At 41.5% G+C, this 18405-nt stretch overlaps 1 protein-coding gene and 1 long non-coding RNA gene across 2 annotated transcripts; one reads left to right on the forward strand and one right to left on the reverse strand.

The window, feature by feature from the left end:
• Nucleotides 1–13083, reverse strand: LOC141008969 (bifunctional 3'-phosphoadenosine 5'-phosphosulfate synthase 2-like). Its single transcript, XM_073481348.1, has 12 exons — nt 12800–13083; nt 10283–10397; nt 9966–10201; nt 9727–9865; nt 9422–9540; nt 6504–6617; nt 5475–5586; nt 3855–4060; nt 3537–3672; nt 1935–2203; nt 1607–1836; nt 1–933 (listed from the first exon to the last, which is right to left on the reverse strand). The coding sequence occupies exons 1-12, from the start codon at nt 12824–12826 to the stop codon at nt 792–794; spliced, it is 1845 nt and encodes a 614-aa protein (XP_073337449.1). The 5' UTR covers nt 12827–13083; the 3' UTR covers nt 1–791.
• A 2541-nt stretch (nt 13084–15624) lies between these two features.
• On the forward strand, nt 15625–18223 carry LOC141008972 (uncharacterized). The gene is made up of 2 exons (XR_012180111.1): nt 15625–15853; nt 17671–18223. It is a non-coding gene; the product is annotated as an uncharacterized lncRNA (long non-coding RNA).
• The last annotated feature ends 182 nt before the right edge of the window (nt 18224–18405 follow it).

Consider the following 18405-nt stretch of genomic DNA (forward strand, 5'->3'; position numbering starts at 1 on the left):
TTCTTAACACCGGATAAGCTCCTTTATTACTGCGTCGTAACATACTCCGTCTTCCTAATTCTTTATTACACGAATGCACATGCCCATTTTTATAAAATCACATAAATCTCAGAGACATTTCAGGCAAACGCCAGGAAAAACATTGAAGGTTTTACAATGTCGACATTTGTGAGAAAGGCACTTTCACATTATTAAAAAAAACAATCTATGTTGCGTTTCACAATAATGTGAAACTTTAACACGATGAATTAATCAACATCCATACATGTAAAACAAATAGGCAGTGTTGGTATTGATACAACAAGAAAGTGACTTTCATTCTGGTCCGACAAATAACTCAACAGACGGTGATATCGTCGCCGTACAATGCTATAAAAAGTGACATCTACATGTTGTTGTTTGTCATGCATCCTTCAGATAATTAAATGTAAATATCAAAAATGATTTCCCTGTCTTGGTATGTGCTCCTATGCTTAAAAATAAAAAAAGAATCTCAAGTTACCTTTAATTTACTAAAATACATAGATTAAGTTAATATGCATATAAACAAAATATGGATTTATAAATCACATAGCTTTATAGGAATGTAAAAATGTAATGCTTTAACTGTTGAGGACAAGTCTTTTTTTGATTTGGTGAAGCCTTGCACAAAACACCCACCCCTGCCAGACTGACTCATGATTTACGAAATTCTTCACTTGAAATGAATAATCAATCTAAAATTCCCCCTTAAAGATCCTGTAATCTTTTTGAAGTATGCTGTTTTGCTGGTGAGCCGAGCCCTGTGTCGATTACTTGTCCTTCTTCAGAGAGGTGTAGTACTCCACCAACACCTTCCAGGCCTTGGGGGCCATGAAACCATCCGGAGGGTTCTCCCCGCTGCGAGCCATGTTCCTCATCTTGGTTCCCGAGATGAACTCAAAGTCGGCTTGTCTAAGAGGGTGAGGAAGGGCGATATGAGGAGAATGTGCAGAAACGATATTTACAAATTAGGCCATAATTACACCTGCAGACAGAAATACCAAAAGGTGGATACAAACGCAATGAATCTACAAGAACGACTTCTAATTTACAGTCAGAATTTCGTGACCCGTCTTTATGTTTATACTACAATCTGCTCGCAGTGCCAACAAGATAAGGCGTTGTGTTACAGAGCAGAAGACTGCTGACTCATTGTTTCACAGCAAGTCTGAAAACACGTGGTGACAAGGACAATCGCTCAAGTAGCAGCACTGTGAGCTACTGCACTTCGTTTTCATTCACAAAATAAATGATGCGAGTTTGGTAACAAGACTCGGTGGTTTAAATTTCAAGTAAATATGGCTGAATCCAAACGTCCACCCTCTTGACTTGTGGACTGAGCCCTTGTGGACTAGTCGTACACAATGTAACGTGTTATCTGTCATCACGTTAAGCCTGCGAGTTCCTGACACTTCATGGCTATACAAGCTGCTGGCAGACAGGCCTGAAGACTACAAGAATAAAATGCACCTATACAAGTTACGGTAGTATCACCATAATTGGTTCCCCAGTGACTTCTCCAGGAAACTCATGAATATGAAGAAGTCAACTGTCACATTCTCAGATCACTAAAATGTTGACTCACCGCTCTGGGTCGTAAAAGTCCATGGCCTTCTTTGTCTTGTTGTAGGCTGCTACCCTGAAGGGAATGATCTCCACAGAGGTGAGGCCCGGGGCCATGGTGAGCACCTTTCCTCCGTGGGTGGGTTCGTACAGGTCTTTTTTCGTCTCCGGGTGAGGCATGCCTGCAGGGTCCCGGCCAACAATGTAGAAGTTTGCTCCGGCGACCATTCTTGCTCTACAGTGCCACTGGACCTGGAGGGCATACAGGTTAATGTTCAGTCGCACATTTGAAATCGCAGGTGAATGGTTGAACAGTCAAGAGTTAGACTTAAGTAAACATTGCCCCTCACCTCTGTGGGTCCAGCGTACATCATAGGAGATGGAAAAATGGCGACGATGGTGCTGGCTGGGTCCAGGATGCCCTCCTCCAAGACGGCAGCGTGCTGCTTCATCCTCCAGTCCAGAGGCACGTCGTCATCTTTGGTCCAGCCGCCGAGTGGGTGCAGCAGGAGGACTGGATTCTTGTAGCCTCGCTCCAGGAGACGGCGCTTGGTGTCCTGCATCAGCAGGGCGTGACCGTTGTGGACGGGGTTACGCAGCTGGAATGCGAATACCGCATCTATCGGGGGATAACATGTGAGAGTTCATATCATGACAGTATTTGTTTGGTATTACAGTACAGTGGAGCTTCATGATATGTGCAGTCCAACATGTGCAGGGTATTGTGCATTTTAATAGCTTTCATGCTCATACTGCTTTACACATAACTCAAATGGACTCTTCTGATTTGTACAACAGGACGAGTCTGTTGATATTCCATATGTTTCTTATTGTTAACACAATCCAAGAAAAGACCAGTGAAGTGATCCTCCTCACGAGTATTGTTTGTATAACAAAACCTAACTCATTCCTCTCTGTCACAGAGTTGTTTATTTTCTGTCAAATCCCACATATATAATCCAGAATGCTCACTGGCGTACCGACTCTCTGGCCGGAAATAGTCCCCAACCAAATGCACAACTTATTTAAAAGTCAATATTCTTTAACTGTTTCAAAACATGTACTTCTTCTGGGGTCTGAGAGACGCAGACATGCTGGGGAAGTTAGAAAGTATTGAGCAGGTGTGTCACGATTTCAATTATAAATTTGACAATCGACTGAAACGATGCTTTCATCAGGTGTGTGTCCAAAGAAAAATAAAAACAACACTCGCAGCTCTTGCTGATACACACACACGGCAAAAAAAGCCACAGAAAGCCACTACTTGATACCAAGTAGCCTGTCATGTCAAAGAGGAATTTGAAAATGTGGATAACACGGATGGAAACCAATGATCTGTTGAGCTTTATGATTCAACACTTGGTAGTTTAACGGCACAGCTGTATGTAGAAAATGTATGAATCGAAAATTGATTTGAATTCTCCCCGAGTATTGAGAGATGGACAAACACATTGCTGGTTTTGGTCTTTTCATGGGTTGCGAACAATAAGAACTTATAGAATATTGTCAGCCATAATCGTTTAAGCGCACATCACAACATGCTTGCACCAGTAACAAAACTCAGGATGGGACCACAGGGCAGCACAGAATACTGCAAACGAAAAAAAAACATGACCGAGACACACTCTGTGATGTGACGTAGATAAAAAAACATGATACGAGTGAGGGAGTGAGACTAAAAACAGGTGATCACATTTCATTGTTCATTACTTTTCAAAGAGATAACGTACGTCTCCATCGGTCACCAAACACAGATCACAAACATCACCATGCAGCTTTAAATTTACCATTTTATTTCACCTGGTCCTTTGTCAAGAACGTCTGAAAAACAAATGGTGCACTGCTAAACAATTTGCTGCGATGGATATATTATATTTATGGAATTGTACTTAATGCCATTTTCTGATCCCTGATTGTTGCTGTGGTTTTGTGAGTAATTTAGATTTTCAAACCTGCTTTCATGGCTTTGAACTTCTGCTTGAGCTCCTTTGGCGTCAGGCGATAATGGTCGAGCCCATCGTTCCATCTGATTCGCTCCAGCACCTCCAGGTCACCACCTACCAGCCAATCACCTCCCTCCATAACCATCTGCACAAGGCGATAAACACTGTTATTTGTTGTAACTGCAATTAGCATTAATGATCAGTTAAAATCATTAATTTATGTTTAGCTTTCCACAAAAAAACAATGACGTAAGTACCGGAGGATCTAACTGTCTACCGTGTGGTAGACATCCAAATTATAACTATGTGTGATGAATGCCTTATTACCTTAATGTAAGGGTGCTGTGGACAAGTGGTGCCCCACTGTCTGGCACAGCGCTCCTCTTTGCGGTGTTCGTAAAACTCTGGGTTCCTGAGAATAGCCACACGTCTACCCTGGTACTCGAGAGCTACCGCCGTGCAGCCGTCCAGCTCCTGCTTTTTCTCAGTGCTAACAGGCAGGACGATGGGAACGGACAAGTTGATGGCCCCACCTGATTGAGAAGAGGATGCAGTGATATCAACCAGTGAACCAAAGCAAATATTATTTCAGAAACGTTTGAATTTCACGAATCGGAGATCAAGGAAATTCAGATTTATCTTTGGGGATAAGAACAACCCTGGGTACTCGAAGCCAAAGGGGGATTTCTGCATTTGCCGGGAGGTATGTGATAAGATTGTGGAGAGGTGCAACTAAAGTTACCCTTTAATTTATCCACATGTTAAGTCAACTGTAACACCTGAACACTACATGATACAATTGAGAGTTAAAACTATTGAAAAATGGGGAAAAAGTATTGTATGAGCTCAAAATATTGGATGAACAGACAAAAACATTAATGGATAAACAGTTAAAATGATTACCTGGATGTAATAAATAACAGTAAAAACAGATGCCTAAATTAATGGCTATATGATTGGAATAGAGAGCTAAAGGTAAAACCACCAATAACTGCTCAACCGCAGCCTGTTCCTGGATCTTTTTATCCAAATCGGCACCAAAAGTTAATGGGGTCTTTTCTATTCTGAGCTAAGACCCATACTCCATCAAACCACGCAACCAAACAACCAACCTTCCTTGGCGGCGATAATACGTATACGGTCTGGCGGATAGATAAGACAGAAGACTGTGTACATAAAAAATATCTCCTCATAGAGGACGCACTGAAATGTGGTCTACGTGCAGACTTGTTTAAAAGATGAATTTGATTAAATTTGATTTGTTTTTCAATCGTTTTAAAAAGAAATCAGATGATAATGTAATGGATTCCAAAAAGACACAAATTTAGAAGATATCTTCGAATCAAAGGAGGAAAGGCTCTCCGCCCAGAGGTATCCGCGGTATCTTACCATAACATCTGGACACAGGATGTTTTGATGGTTCCGAAGAACTGGATGGTATTTCTTAGTTATGTGAGTTACATGAGACAGAAAAAGAAAAACATTTCTTTTCAAAGTGTCCTATGTGTCATAATCTTAGAAAGAAGCTCTCAGTAAAACCAAAAACAAGTTTTATTTGATGGAAGATGCTGAAAAAAGGAAAAACTCAGTAGGTTAGTGTAAGTTTAACACGTTTTACTGTCTGTTCTCAGCTTTAGGAACATGATTAGTATTGGTGTATTAGTATTAGTGGTTTGCAGCAATTATTTGTTTTGTCTTTGTTGTGGGATGGACCTCAGTACTTTGGTTGACCCCTCTTGTTTCTGTGTTTGTGTTGGACTATTTGGAAATAGGCTGCTTCGGTTATATATCTTAATAAAGTCATAAATAAGAATCATTCCCACTTTCATTCATTCAAAAATGTGTAATCTGTCTTATTTTAAATCTAAATCTGGTTGAGTGTGTAGTAAAGGCAATGCCCTGGCAGGTTATTCGATGCATTAATGTGACGCTGCGCTCGTCTCTCACCATCCAGCAGATTGCCAAAGTGTATGACCTGGAGGAACTCTCTCTCTCTCATGAAGCCTTTCAGAGGACTCGCCCAGCCCTCTGCCAAAATCTGCACCCATTGTAGATCCAACTGCAGACAAAGAAGAAATGCTGACCATAAACAGACGGCACTCAGAACATTAACACAACTTTTAACATGTGTTTCCACTTCAGAAAAGCTGTGGCTTTATTTGCACCGACTGTAGTATTGTTAAAGTTGATCCACACGTCAACTAAAAGCCTGTAATTACACTAAGAATGACAGAATCAGTGATGGTTAGAAGACAGGCCGAGTGCCAAATCAAAAGAGAGCCTCACTGTAACTGATGATGTATTTATGATTAATGTATTAACATCCGCACTAAATCGTGACAAGATGGTCTGAGATAATTTGTGGTAACACATGAATAACAGACTGCCTACGCTGCAGCTTGCACAAACAGAAGATACCACATCAACTGAAGTCTTTACAGAGTGAATACATAACTTTGACCACGAATTAGTAAATGCAAGGAAGAGGAATGAAGAGATGCTGTTAAGAAAGACATTTTAAATTGAAGTATTTGCATGTAAAGTAGGTTGCAGTGCGTCTTCAGGACGCTGACATGTATCTTGACTCGACAGATTGATAACAGCCGTAATATATATCACTGTCATCAGACATTAATCTCCATAACTTACTTTACTAGAGTTATCACAGTGATATCTTGCTCTAAATTCAGGAAGAAAATGAAACGGCTATTTTTTAGTAGAAATCTTCATTCACCTCCAGGGAATCAACCTGAACAGTAATTTGATATGCTAAGCTCACTGCTGCACGCCTGGCTGGTTTCTTTTGTCTTTATTGGTACCCAGGGAAGTCAGAGCAGTCACATTAGCACAAGGAGTCCAAACAGTGGTGAATGTTTATGGGCTCATCACGAGCGGCTCTGTGCCGTGTCCAGTATTGACCCCCTCGCCCGTTTGCCGCGTGATAAAAGGAGCCTATAAGCTGAAGTGGTGGGTTACCTTGGTGATGCTGATAGTGGGAAGCGTGTTTGCGTCAGCCACGGCAAGATTCAGCTTGTTGTCCGGAACAAATAGTTCATTCAGCTCCTCCATGATCTCGCCTGGTACAATATTCTGTATGGAGGGAGAAAAAAGGGAATATTCATATTATAGTTGGAGACGTTTGGTAATGTTGCGACGTGATAGTTAACTTTTGTTGTCAGTTCATCTTATGATTCATTTCTCAATTAACTGTCAAATTGTTTGGTCTATATATTGTTTATCATACATATTTTGTCTCTATTTTAGGATAAGAGTAACTGAAAACCGTTGTAGCTCGTAAACATGAAATCCACAAAGTTTGTGTGAGTGAATATTAAATTCATCCTTTAAAGTATGCAACTTCTGCCTCTCAATTTATACAATGGAAAAAAGATACAACAAAAGAAGAAAGAAAACAAATTTTGGTAAGGTCGTGAAGGAGCGTGGGATCATGGGAGATGTTGTCTTCATTGTTTAACAACCACCTTTGCCGATGAAAATCTATCTGACGTGACTGGATGAGGTTAATGTATAAAAGTTTTACTCTTGTTATGTTTTACACGTTCACTGACTTCCTTCCTTGCTCTCTGACGTCACTGAAGCAAGTTTATCTAGCCTTGAGTAACCAAAGAAGAGCTTTTAGAGAGTATTTGTTTTCTATCTCTCTCCCCCTTCTCCCCTTCAAACTGTCATGATTGAACTCTTGTCGTAAAACCTACATTTTCTATCCAGCACCAATTAAAGTTTAACCCGCCCGAGTAGTGTTGGTTTTCTATCCAACAATTCCTACCAGGTAGTTTTTCTGCATTAGCATGTTGTTGAAAGTCTTTTCAAGTCTAGTCACTATTAAAAGATAAAAAGTAAACCAACCAACGTCTGGAGGAAGATACTGATAGTCAGTTTATTTTTTGTGGTTGTTAGGGTCATGAGTGTTCAGGTAGTGAAGCTAATCAGACACAGCTCAGTTTGGCAAAGTGAACAACGGGAGAAATGTGTCAATCACTCAACACCGACTGGTGCAACCGCTACGTTAACGGCTGTTGCCTTTGGGCGTTTATTAAGCAATGCACTCATGGGAACAGGATGTCTTTGGAAAATCTTTTTGCAAGCTCATGCTGGCACAGCACCGTTTAATTTAAAAGTCATTTACTTATACCTCTGTCACAGGACAATAAAAAAAGGCTGCCGTGTTTACACATTTACTTTATCAGCAGAGCTTGAGCCTTGGCAGTGGAGGTGATTATACCTGTGTGTACTCTGTGTCTGTATCGGCGCCCAGATCTTCCATGCATATTTACAAATGATCTGTGGGTCATAATGGCATTGAGAGCAAGAGATTAATTGCTTTTAGATTACGTACATTACTGTGGGAACCGAGCCCGAATGAGATTTCAGTTGCTCTTTGAGAAGTGAGAGTCATCACCTGGAGCTCTACAGCATTTTTTTTTTGGTTGTTTTAAGCCCCAACAAACTTTAATTTTGATCTCATATGTTTCATAATGTGTATTCATATGCTTTCAACTGAATCATCATTTTTGCTTCTAGGGATGGGAATTAATAAGATTTTATTGATACCAGTGCTATTATCGATTCTGCACATCAGTCTGACTCTTATCGATTCCCTTATTGATGCCTGATCAATTTCCTGTGTGGAAAAGAAGTAGGCCCACACTTTCAGGTTGTCAGAGTCAATGCAACAGTGTAGACACAGTAAAAAAAAAAAAAGACGGTTTGCATACGACTCTGTTTAATTTGGAAACAGTTCTTGGAACAAAAGGCTGAAATGAGGCGATATTTGTACAGCACTCAGTCATTCAAAGCAAATATTTGCTAAGCCTGACTGTAGCACTAATGCTAATATAACATATAATATTTACCTTAAGTAACGGTTGTGCTAATAGTTAGGAAGCAGCGGCTCTCATGCGAAAGAGTGTCAACTACACGGCATTCCTTGAATTTAAGCCCATGTTGTGTAGAAAGATGTTTTCATTCTCACATAAAATGATAATTTCGCAGACATTTGACCTGGCAATGTTGCTTCGGGAGGTTTCTTCATCTCAGCCATGATTCCTTCTTGTTGAAGTTCCCACCATGAGTTTGCTTCATTGTTTTGTGATGCTCAATGCACATGGTACAAGACACTGATAAGCTTGGTAGCGTACGATCTGGCCACCGACGGATCAGACAAGTTCAGCTCTCAAATCCCATCCCTGTTAACTGCTGCAATGACCTACTATCCCTGTTGAGATCAATAGTGTAATCTATTCTGAGCAACCGAACACCATCTAAGGGTCACCAGGATGCTCTCTCCCTCTGTATAGTTGTTATTATTTCCCTCAACAATTTTCTCATTTTGTTTTTCTCCGATTTACTGGGTATCGGCAAAAGTAAGGAGCCGCCGTTAGCAGACAGACCTTCAGAAAGAGGAAGAGGAAGGATGAAATGATGCAATACTACAGCCTGCAGAGCAGAGGAAGACGTACGAGCAAGTGAGAGAGGAGGCAAAAGTCAATGAAGGGGAAGGTCTCGCACCACGTGGAGTGAAATTTGGAAGTGTATTTCTTCTTCACTGGACCTGTTTCGTCCATTTTCAGCGCCAAACTGAGCTCAGTTAAAAACAGGGAGACTTCCCACGAAAGCCTATAGTGTTGGCAGGTATGTCTTCTGTTTCGTATCTGAAATCATTGTCCGGGTTAAACGAACCAGCTAGTCAAGCCCATCCCTGAGTATATTGAGCTTTCTTTGTGAAATAAGCTGCTTGTTTGAACAGGGATATATTATTCTGTATACTGGCAGATTTGTGGGTATTAGCTTTTGACATGTATGATGAATGACGGAGGACTGTGTAGGTAACAACATGTACAGTACGTTCTGCTGGACTGTCTGTTAACACCCACCTGGTCCCTGAGCAGCTCCAACACTTGGTGGAGGCATTCGTTGACTGTGAGCTCTCCGGTTTTCAGGACAAGATCTGGTTCCTCGGGACGCTCGTAATTTGAGTCGATACCAGTGAAACCTGGCAACAAATGTAAGAATCGCAAGGATCAGGGACATTTTCGCTCTAATAACATATGGCGCAACCCTCAAGTGAACTACCCTGTGGTTGGAGAAAGGGCTTGGCATTCCTTTAATGACTCATTGAATGGCACATATTGCAAATAACTGGGAGAGAGTTGGCTGAGGTAAGGATCGACATACAGACCTTTGATCTCTCCAGCGCGAGCCTTCTTGTAAAGTCCTTTTACATCCCTGCTCTCACACACCTCGAGAGGAGCGTGGATGAACACCTCGAAAAATGGCAGTCCGGCACTGGCATGGATCTTCCTCGCCTCCACACGATCCTGTGAAAGAAAATAGTACATGCATTTCATTTAAAACTAAAGTTTTAAGTATTACTAATTTGCTGGTAATTTTGGATTTGGGTGTAACGGTTTTCCTGACCTTGCTGAAAGGAGAGATGAAACTGGTGACACACACCAGCCCGGCATCGGCAAACAGTTTGGCCACCTCAGCGACGCGACGGATGTTTTCCTCGCGGTCTTCAGAAGTGAAGCCCAGATTCTTGTTCAGGCCATGGCGAATGTTGTCCCCGTCCAGCGAGTAGCAAGGGATAGCGTGGGACACAAGGTACTCTTCTAGAGCAAAACTGATGGTAGTCTTCCCGGCACCAGACAAACCTGGTGGGAAAATGTGACAAGCGTGAAGCTGGGTTGAATGAGGCACTGTTTCAGATGTCATATTAGACTACTGAGATTTACCGGTGAGCCAGATAGTGCAGCCTCTGAAGCCTCCCCTGGTGCCCACGACCTGCCCTCTCTTGCTCCGGCTGACATGGTGGGCCTGGTACACCACGTTGGTTGACCTGTTCAGGTCCTAAAATAGAAAAAACACAGGCTCAGATCGGTCCTAGGAAATCATTTGTAAAATAATAAAGTGAGTGGATGCCATCTGAACGCTGTAGTAGTCTGACCCCGCCTGACTTATTCTGTCATGCCATCCCAACTAACATATAATGTCACTTTACATAGCGATTAGAGCTCAGTTTAGCGTAGCATGACTGTTTTTACATGCCCTCTCCGTAGTGACTGTGTGGATAAATGGGGCTGTATTGACTTCTAAAGGGGAGGGGTAGAGGAGGGAAGGGATGGAGGGAGGGGGAGGACCGACTGGACAATGTGTCCAGTGTGCTGCCTGCAGCCCAGCGATGATGTGGCAGTGCTCGTGCCCACACGTTCGCCCTCTGCATCCACTCTCCCTTCTTCCCTACATCCATCCCATGGCTTCACTTTTTTTGCATACTCACCCCTCACCTCCTCCCTCCCCTCAGTCACTACAACCTCTGCCTATAAATGCCTGAATAGACACTCACAGGGTTTCAGTCTCCATTTAAAGAGTCCTTTTTCTCTCTCGTGCAAACCTTGCCGTGACTGTATAATGTAATGACCTTGAACCATCATACACAAGGTGTGTTTCATTTTATAATGTGAGATGATCACCACATAAATTTAGACTTTATGGTTGTCTTCTAGAGGAGAGTAATTGCCTGGTTTATAGCTCACCAATCTGACCACTAAAAAAAATCAAATGGCAGCTTTCAGGGCCGAAAAATGAAGCCAAACTACACTTCCTCGAACGGCCAAACTGGCTCCAGAAGCGAGTCAATCCCCCCAGACCTCCATAATAAAATACCTGAAGTTTACTTCTGAAATAAACACGTTTTAAAAAATGGTTCTGAATTTTTAAATCTCTCGCTTGTTTAAATGACATTAAGGCTTAGAGTAAGGGTGTTAGCTGTCAGCGACGGGCTTCATTTGGCTCGCCTCAGCTCAGACAGATTTTTGGGTGTGACCCCTTTTGAGGAGATTTCAAAATATTGAGATATATATCTGGAATCCCAATATAGCCTAAAAATATGGTGACATTATTATAAGGCCATATCGTCCAGCCCTAGGAGTCAGGCAGTGCCAAGATGGCGATCGCCACCCACATGGAGCTTCACAAAGGCTCTTCAGAAGCCTATGGATGACACGGCAAAAACTTTGTCCATGTCATGATCATGTCAAATCGACTCGCTGCTCCACCTCACAACAGTACAAAATATGCTTTACACGGTCTAATCATGAGCAAATAACATGTCGCCTACACTCGGTGCCTGTGCTGCACACACCCACACAACTGGAGTGACATACAGCATACCTTTTTTTAATTGGAAGACATTTCTTCGTGCTGTCATCCAAAACATGACTTCACTTCCTATTATTAACTTTATTTCTGGTTAATCCACTTTCTCTTTCCTGTTGAAAAGCCCTTTCATCTGCATTCCTGCATAAGAAATGCACCACAAAACCCTCGTTATTACAAATGTGGAGGATCTTACGTAACTCTTTTATCTTTCTCCCAGTTCAGCTCAGGGTGCATCCTGTTTCTAAGGAAATCACAATAGATTAAATTACAATAAAGAGCTCTCGAGTTACTCAAGTGCAGGAATTTGAGCAAGGATGAAATAACTTTGTCAAAGCGATGATAACACTTCTCGTAACTTGATAACTCACGATTTAAGGGCTCGGTCGAGTATTTGCATCATCGATTTTTAAATGTTCAATTTCTCATATAGGAAAGGGAACATCAGCAGCACATACTCGTGTTTGACACCAATGTGACTAAAACCCTGCAGCAGTTTGCAGCTTGTGGGGCGAGAAAAACTAGCATGAAGGGTTTTTTTTTTTTTGTGCATTGAAACACCACCTCATATTCAAAGATCACTCCACATATGCTCTCCAAGTTTGCAGCATTCCTGTGCAGCATCAAGCCAGCCGGTCTCACAGTGGTTTCTTTCTCCCCTCACCTCCTCCACCTCCTCCTTCTCCTCCCTCACTAGTTATGAATGGGCCAAAGTGACATGGATACGTTACTACAACAACCCCTCTGTTCAGAGTCAAGGCTGTGACCATCACACCTGGTTAGCTGGTTACAGTCAAGAGGCATATAAGTGAAATTAACTGAGCTGTTGTTGGGGTTTTCTTTTACTTTACTTTGAAGGGAAACTGATTTTTTTTTTCTCTCTCTGTAGCAGAAAAAAGGAGGAGAACATAGCGGACGGTCAGATTGACCTCATGTGTTGACAAGACACTCCTTTAAGTTAGCAAAAGGGAGTTTTGCACATCGTGGCTTCGCTTCTTGACACACATTTGAGGCTAATCTGATGACAGCTTGAATTCCTCTCCTCTCCCCCCCCCCTCCTTTTTATCTCCAGATCTACTTCTTCGTCTACTCACCGTGCGAAGCTTTTTCACTCCGGACATTTCTCTCGACTGCTGCCGCCGCTGCTGCTGCTGCTGCACACCGGGCTCAGACACACGGAGGCCTGGATGAGGGGGGAGTCAGTCTGTCGCTCGCTCGCTCGGGTTGTAACCACCAAAGTTTTTTTGGCAGCGGTGATCCAAGAAAGACGGAGGGGCTTTAAAAGGGACTTCCAAGACACGTAGCATTCCGCTGGCCCAGCCTCCGGTCCTCCTCCTCCGACGTCGTGTAAATCTGCATAATTAGCAGTGCAGCAGCCAATACTCAAGAATAACGACATGACGGGGCCGATCGGCTGAAAAAAACCGGCAGAACTGGGGCTGGAGGTTGGGCATTATTTACATTATCGACTAAAGTTGGTCAAATTTAAACTAGGCTTTCCGTCACGGCCCGAACAAGACGACGGACTGGACTCGGCTCGGGTTACCGACAAACACCGTTAAAAACACATTAGCTCCGTTTGAACTCGCTGCCACCTCCGATAACTCGCTAAAAAGTCACTTTTAAGCTAATGACAAGTGTGCTAGCTTAACTTTATTGGAGCAAAATGGCTAAAAATGAAGGTTATTCTCATTTTCCTGGGTAATGTCCTCATCCCAGTGATGTTATTCATAAAGTTGTGCCCATAACATAACCGAGTAAATGTCAAGTGAGGTTAATATTAAATGGCCGAAACGTGACATTAATGCACGCTGTGTGTATTAATGATGTTTTCGTCATGTTAAAATGCCGTAATAATGGTTGACAGTGAGATTAGACATCGGCTACAATATAAATCGTTTCAGTTCAGGCTACAAAAAAAAACAGTCCGTCCTGTTTGAAGCCGAAACATTTAAAAACACATTAGCTCCGTTTGAACTCGCTGCCAACTCCAATAACTAGCTAAAAAGTAACTATGAGTATGCTAGCTTAACTTTATTGGAGCGAAATGGCTAAAAATTAATGTTTTTCTCTCTCCTGGGTAATGTCCTCAGCTCAGTGATGTAATTCACAAACTTGTGTTCATAACATGAAGTAACCTCGCTTCATTATTTACCGAGTAAATGTCAAGTGAGGTTAACATCGAGTGGCCGAAACGTGACATTAATGCGAGCTATGTGTATTAATGAGACGCAGCGTTACATTACCGTAATAAAGGTCGAGAGTGAGATTAGACATGAGTTACAATGCAAGAGGTGTTAAAGTACAATTAATCAACTTATCTGTTTTATACAGACGTGTACTAATGCATTTAGAAAAAACTGCACTTAGGCCCACAAGCGTAAGTTATTCATCAACAGAGTTTTAATTCATCTGGTCTGTGGCTGATAATAAAAAAGAACAAGACCTGCATCTGATCTGTAAAGAAAAAGTAAATGATTGTCTATTAAAAAAAAAAAAAAAAAAGATTATTTAAACCCCAAAACCCTAAACTGAATTTCTGGCTTTAAACATGTAGTTTTGAGGAAGACATTTTAATCAGAAGAGAAAGATCTCTCTTTTTGTTTTCATGACTGAATAAACAAACTGACCTTAAGGGACAAAACAGAGTTCATGCTTTGTTTATATCTGGCGGACCCTGCCACCTTTCTAGCTTCAAACAGTGTTCTGGGGACCTTATTTTCCTCCGAGAATACAAACATTGTTCAAAGAAGCAGCCGGAGGAGTATTGTAAATAGCTGGGAGCTAAACTGCAAGGTGTCAGTAATGGCTGTGAACTAATCTGAATAACTGACTTAACTTTGTACTTTGTAACTGATGGATGAGGGGCAATATAAATGATGAAATAAAAACGTATAAAAAATACATTTCAATAAATACAGCATCATAAAACATGGTCAGAATGGCGGTACTGTAACAGGACATAGAAAATGTTCACGCTGCAAAAATACACACTTTAATTCATGTTATCTCTTGTTCAATAATGGAAAGAAAGCTTGCAATTAAGCACTATATAAGTAGTAATACTGTAATGGTACAGGTACACTTTAAATTCATTGATATGTTCATGCAAAGAAAACACAACAAAGCCACTGTAATGTCGTCCTTTCCAGAGTCGACCCTGTCTGCCTAAACATCAGCAGGAGGCTTGAACAGCTGACGCTCAGCCTCAAAGTCACAACCTTGCAGCAGTTCCCTGTAGTGCTCTTTGACGTCTTCATAGACCCAGTGAGCGAAAAGTGGTCTAGATCACGTCTTTTAGATGTCATTTATGGACATCCAAGATGTCTAAAAGACGTCCTCTGGGGAGCCAGAATGAAAGTTTTTTATACGTCTTTTCTGGACGTTGTATAGACGTTTATATGTTGTTTATCGACTAATTGTTGAATTAGTCGATAAACAACTATGTGAAAAGGGCTAGTGGCAGGAGTCATAGCTTGCAGGAGGACAAACAACATCTGAGTCAGGTCTAATCCAGATTGAACTTTTTTTTTTCTTCTTTTTTTTTTTTACAAGGTAAATAGCCGAACACAAAATATAACAAAACCACAGCGCACGTGGCAACTGAAATCTTATCCTGGTGATGAAGAATCTCATTCAACAAGTTTGCCACACCCCTTAAGGCTTTAAGCTTCAAACAAAATCAAACTTGTAAACTTGTAACTTGTCAACAGATAACTGACAATTGCAGGGGATCAAGAACATTGTGTATGTCTGTGTGCATGTTTTGTAGTGTATGTTGTCTTACATTTCCAGTTTGACAAGTCATGATGTGACTAGCCCTTTTCACACAGAAGCCCCGTTATCTCTGCAGCTGAGGTTTGCCAATTCTCCGCCTTTGTTTGTTCACACAGAACCAAGCAGCTCCGGCGTAAAGGCGCACCAGTGTGTCAATTCATACGGCAAACGGTACACGTCATGATGAGATCCTGACTCACCATACATCCTGGAAAGAGACAAAGTTATATTTTTCGCTCTAAATTACATAAATAATGCTGTTTTCTGGGGGAAAGTTCACTGAAGCCTTAGTCGGGAGGGCTGACCGTGGCGGCGATTTGTTTCAAGACAGTAACTACAAGAACACAATAGTGGAAGGAGACAAACACTTGGTGAGTTAAAGTGTTTTGCCGGGACAGACGCTGTTTTTCGGGCAGAAATGTGACGAAGAGTCGGTGGGACAGACAGGATGACAGAGGCTTGCCAAAGAGTTGCCAAAGACACGACCAGTTACTACGTTACTGTTGTTTGGTCCTGTAACGTTGCTTTGTGGGACATTTCTCTTTATTTTGTTGAGTGATGGACCTGTTTAGTTATCAGACTGTGAACACCATCTGATCGACACGCCCCCACTCTGCGCTGCCGGCTTATCCATTCACACAGGTTTGGTTCGCCTCTGATACTACCTCCGGAGGCGCAGCGAAATTTCTCCCCTCGTCGCATCTGAAACTTTCACACAGAGGAGGATGCGGAGAATTGGCGCAGGATCCCCGCACTCAAAGGGCAGTGTGAATGGGGCTAGTGATACATGCGAGACTCCAGTGTGTTTTTAGTTACCATAGGTTATGTAGGGTTCAAAAGGGTACTATGCCGAAAGTACTTTGTTAGGAACACAGCTATGGACACCAACCAGCTAAATATGATTGATTTTTTTTCATAAAGATCCTTGAATTAAGTGGAAGTAATATAGGAAAATGTAGAAAAATGCCTTTTCTAGGAATGTTTAAGAACGTAAGAAAACAATCCTGGATCTGTCTCTTTATCCAGATCCACACCGACACCCGTCCTCCATCCAAGTTTTGTGGAAATCTGTTCAGTAGTTTTTGAGTAATCCTGCTGACAAACCAACCAACTAACAGACACGGCTGGAGGTAAAAATGTATTGTAACACAATGCTCCATTTTTAGCACTGGAGGAAATTTACTCACTTGTTCTCGTTGACTGCTTCGTCCAGTCAACTAAACAAATCATTGAAGAGGATGCAGCTCGACTTGCTGTTAATATCAAAACCGTAGCCACTCTTCCAGAATTTCTTCAGGTCATTTGCGTACTCCATAACCTGTTGAGCCAAATAGTTAAACTCATTAGTGGTTTGGATACGGGTCAGTTGGTCTTTGTTTTGCAAGATAACATTTCAGGTTACCTGAGTGTTAGGTCAGCTTGTAACACAAGACACAAAACACTCTTTGTGTCATTCAATGAATGAATACAGTAGCAAAGCAAAGGAAAGCACTACATACTGTTTAGGCAGGAGTCTTTCTCTAACTTGGCCTTGTTTTTTGTTTTTTTTATATATAATTTACTGTATTTATTTGTTTATTAAACAGAGACAATACAGATTACATAGGAATAAGTAATACAACATGTAATAAAGGGTGTCATAACCTTCCACATTGTTATAAATGACTAAGAGTAACATAACTTACAACAAGCACTTCAATTATACTTCTGTGCCTGTGCATCGACCTCATCGATGTACCGACACCAGGGAGAGTTCACAGTCTTGATGGCAAACTCATAAGCACATAAGTAAAAGGCAGCTTCGGCCATATCTGGAGGGGAAAGGTTGAAGTCAAATGTTAATGTGTACTGCTGAATTACTGCACCAGTTTGAGGCCTGTCACATCTAGTGGAGCCTCAATACATTAATATACAGTACAGATTAGGAAACAGCTCCACCTACTGTGCAAATACTCACTGTGAAATATGAAGTTCTACATACTATCACTGTTATCCCAATGATACAGACAAATACTTATACTGTATTAGTGTTTGTGTTAATAATGTTAGACATTTGAGTGGGTTTTCCGGTTTATTGTATACTGTGTGATTTGGTACTAACTATTGTCAGTTTTTAATAATGAATGAACAAAACATCTGTTTTCCCTCTACTCTTCTAAATTACATAATTTTTTGTTTGTTTTTACAGGGAATTTGTCACCTCCATGACTCAGTGGACCTACTTCAGTCTGCAGAAAAGCCACACAGATCAACCGGTGATGCCATCGGCCTCGCCATCCCTCAACTGAACCAAACATATGTAAGATGCTGTTTATTTTGACAATAGTCAGGAACGTAAGAAGTACACACAAGTTATGTGTTTAAGTATTACTTTGAGAAAAGTTAAAGTCACTTATAGGAGTAGCACTGGAGTAAAAGTCTTAAAGTATCAGATATTAAATGTATTAAACGCGAGACGGTCTGCGATCTTCTCCTGGACCCTCCTCATCTCTGGTCCCTGCCTGAACTTGTCCACGTCTGACAGAGCTGATGGGTTGTTATCGACTTCCTCCACAAACCTGGTGCACTGGTCAAAAAACCTCATCAGGGCATCGTTCAGTATTGTTAATAGCTGGGAGCTTCACTGCATGATGTCAGTAATGGCTGTGAACTAATCTGCATAACTGACTTAATTTTGTACTTTGTAACTGATGGACTTTGTATGACTGAGAAGATAAATACATCTTGCAATGTATACCATATCTGGAAAATTTTCAGTTTTTAAACTAGTTTCTTTCTGAAAGTATGAATGAGGAGATAATACTTGAAATTGCGAGTGTGACGATGTCTGCTTCCTGTATGAGTGTGTGGCAAACTACATTGTCTTGTCTCAGTTAGCTGTGTGTTCCCAACATGTGACCCGAACACAATGATATAAAAATCT

This window comes from Pagrus major, chromosome 15, assembly GCF_040436345.1.
Source record: "Pagrus major chromosome 15, Pma_NU_1.0".
Taxonomy (NCBI): Eukaryota; Metazoa; Chordata; class Actinopteri; order Spariformes; family Sparidae; genus Pagrus; species Pagrus major.

What these genes read in the sequence shown, in the direction of transcription:
- LOC141008969 (XM_073481348.1), bottom strand. Translation starts at nt 12,826, where the DNA reads ATGTCCGGAGTGAAAAAGCTTCGCACG. An exon ending in CCACTATCAGCATCACCAAG is followed by an intron (nt 5,587 to 6,503) that starts GTAACCCACCAC and finishes CTTTGTCTGCAG; the next exon opens with TTGGATCTACAATGGGTGCA. An exon ending in CTTTGGCAATCTGCTGGATG is followed by an intron (nt 4,061 to 5,474) that starts GTGAGAGACGAG and finishes CTTCTCAATCAG; the next exon opens with GTGGGGCCATCAACTTGTCC.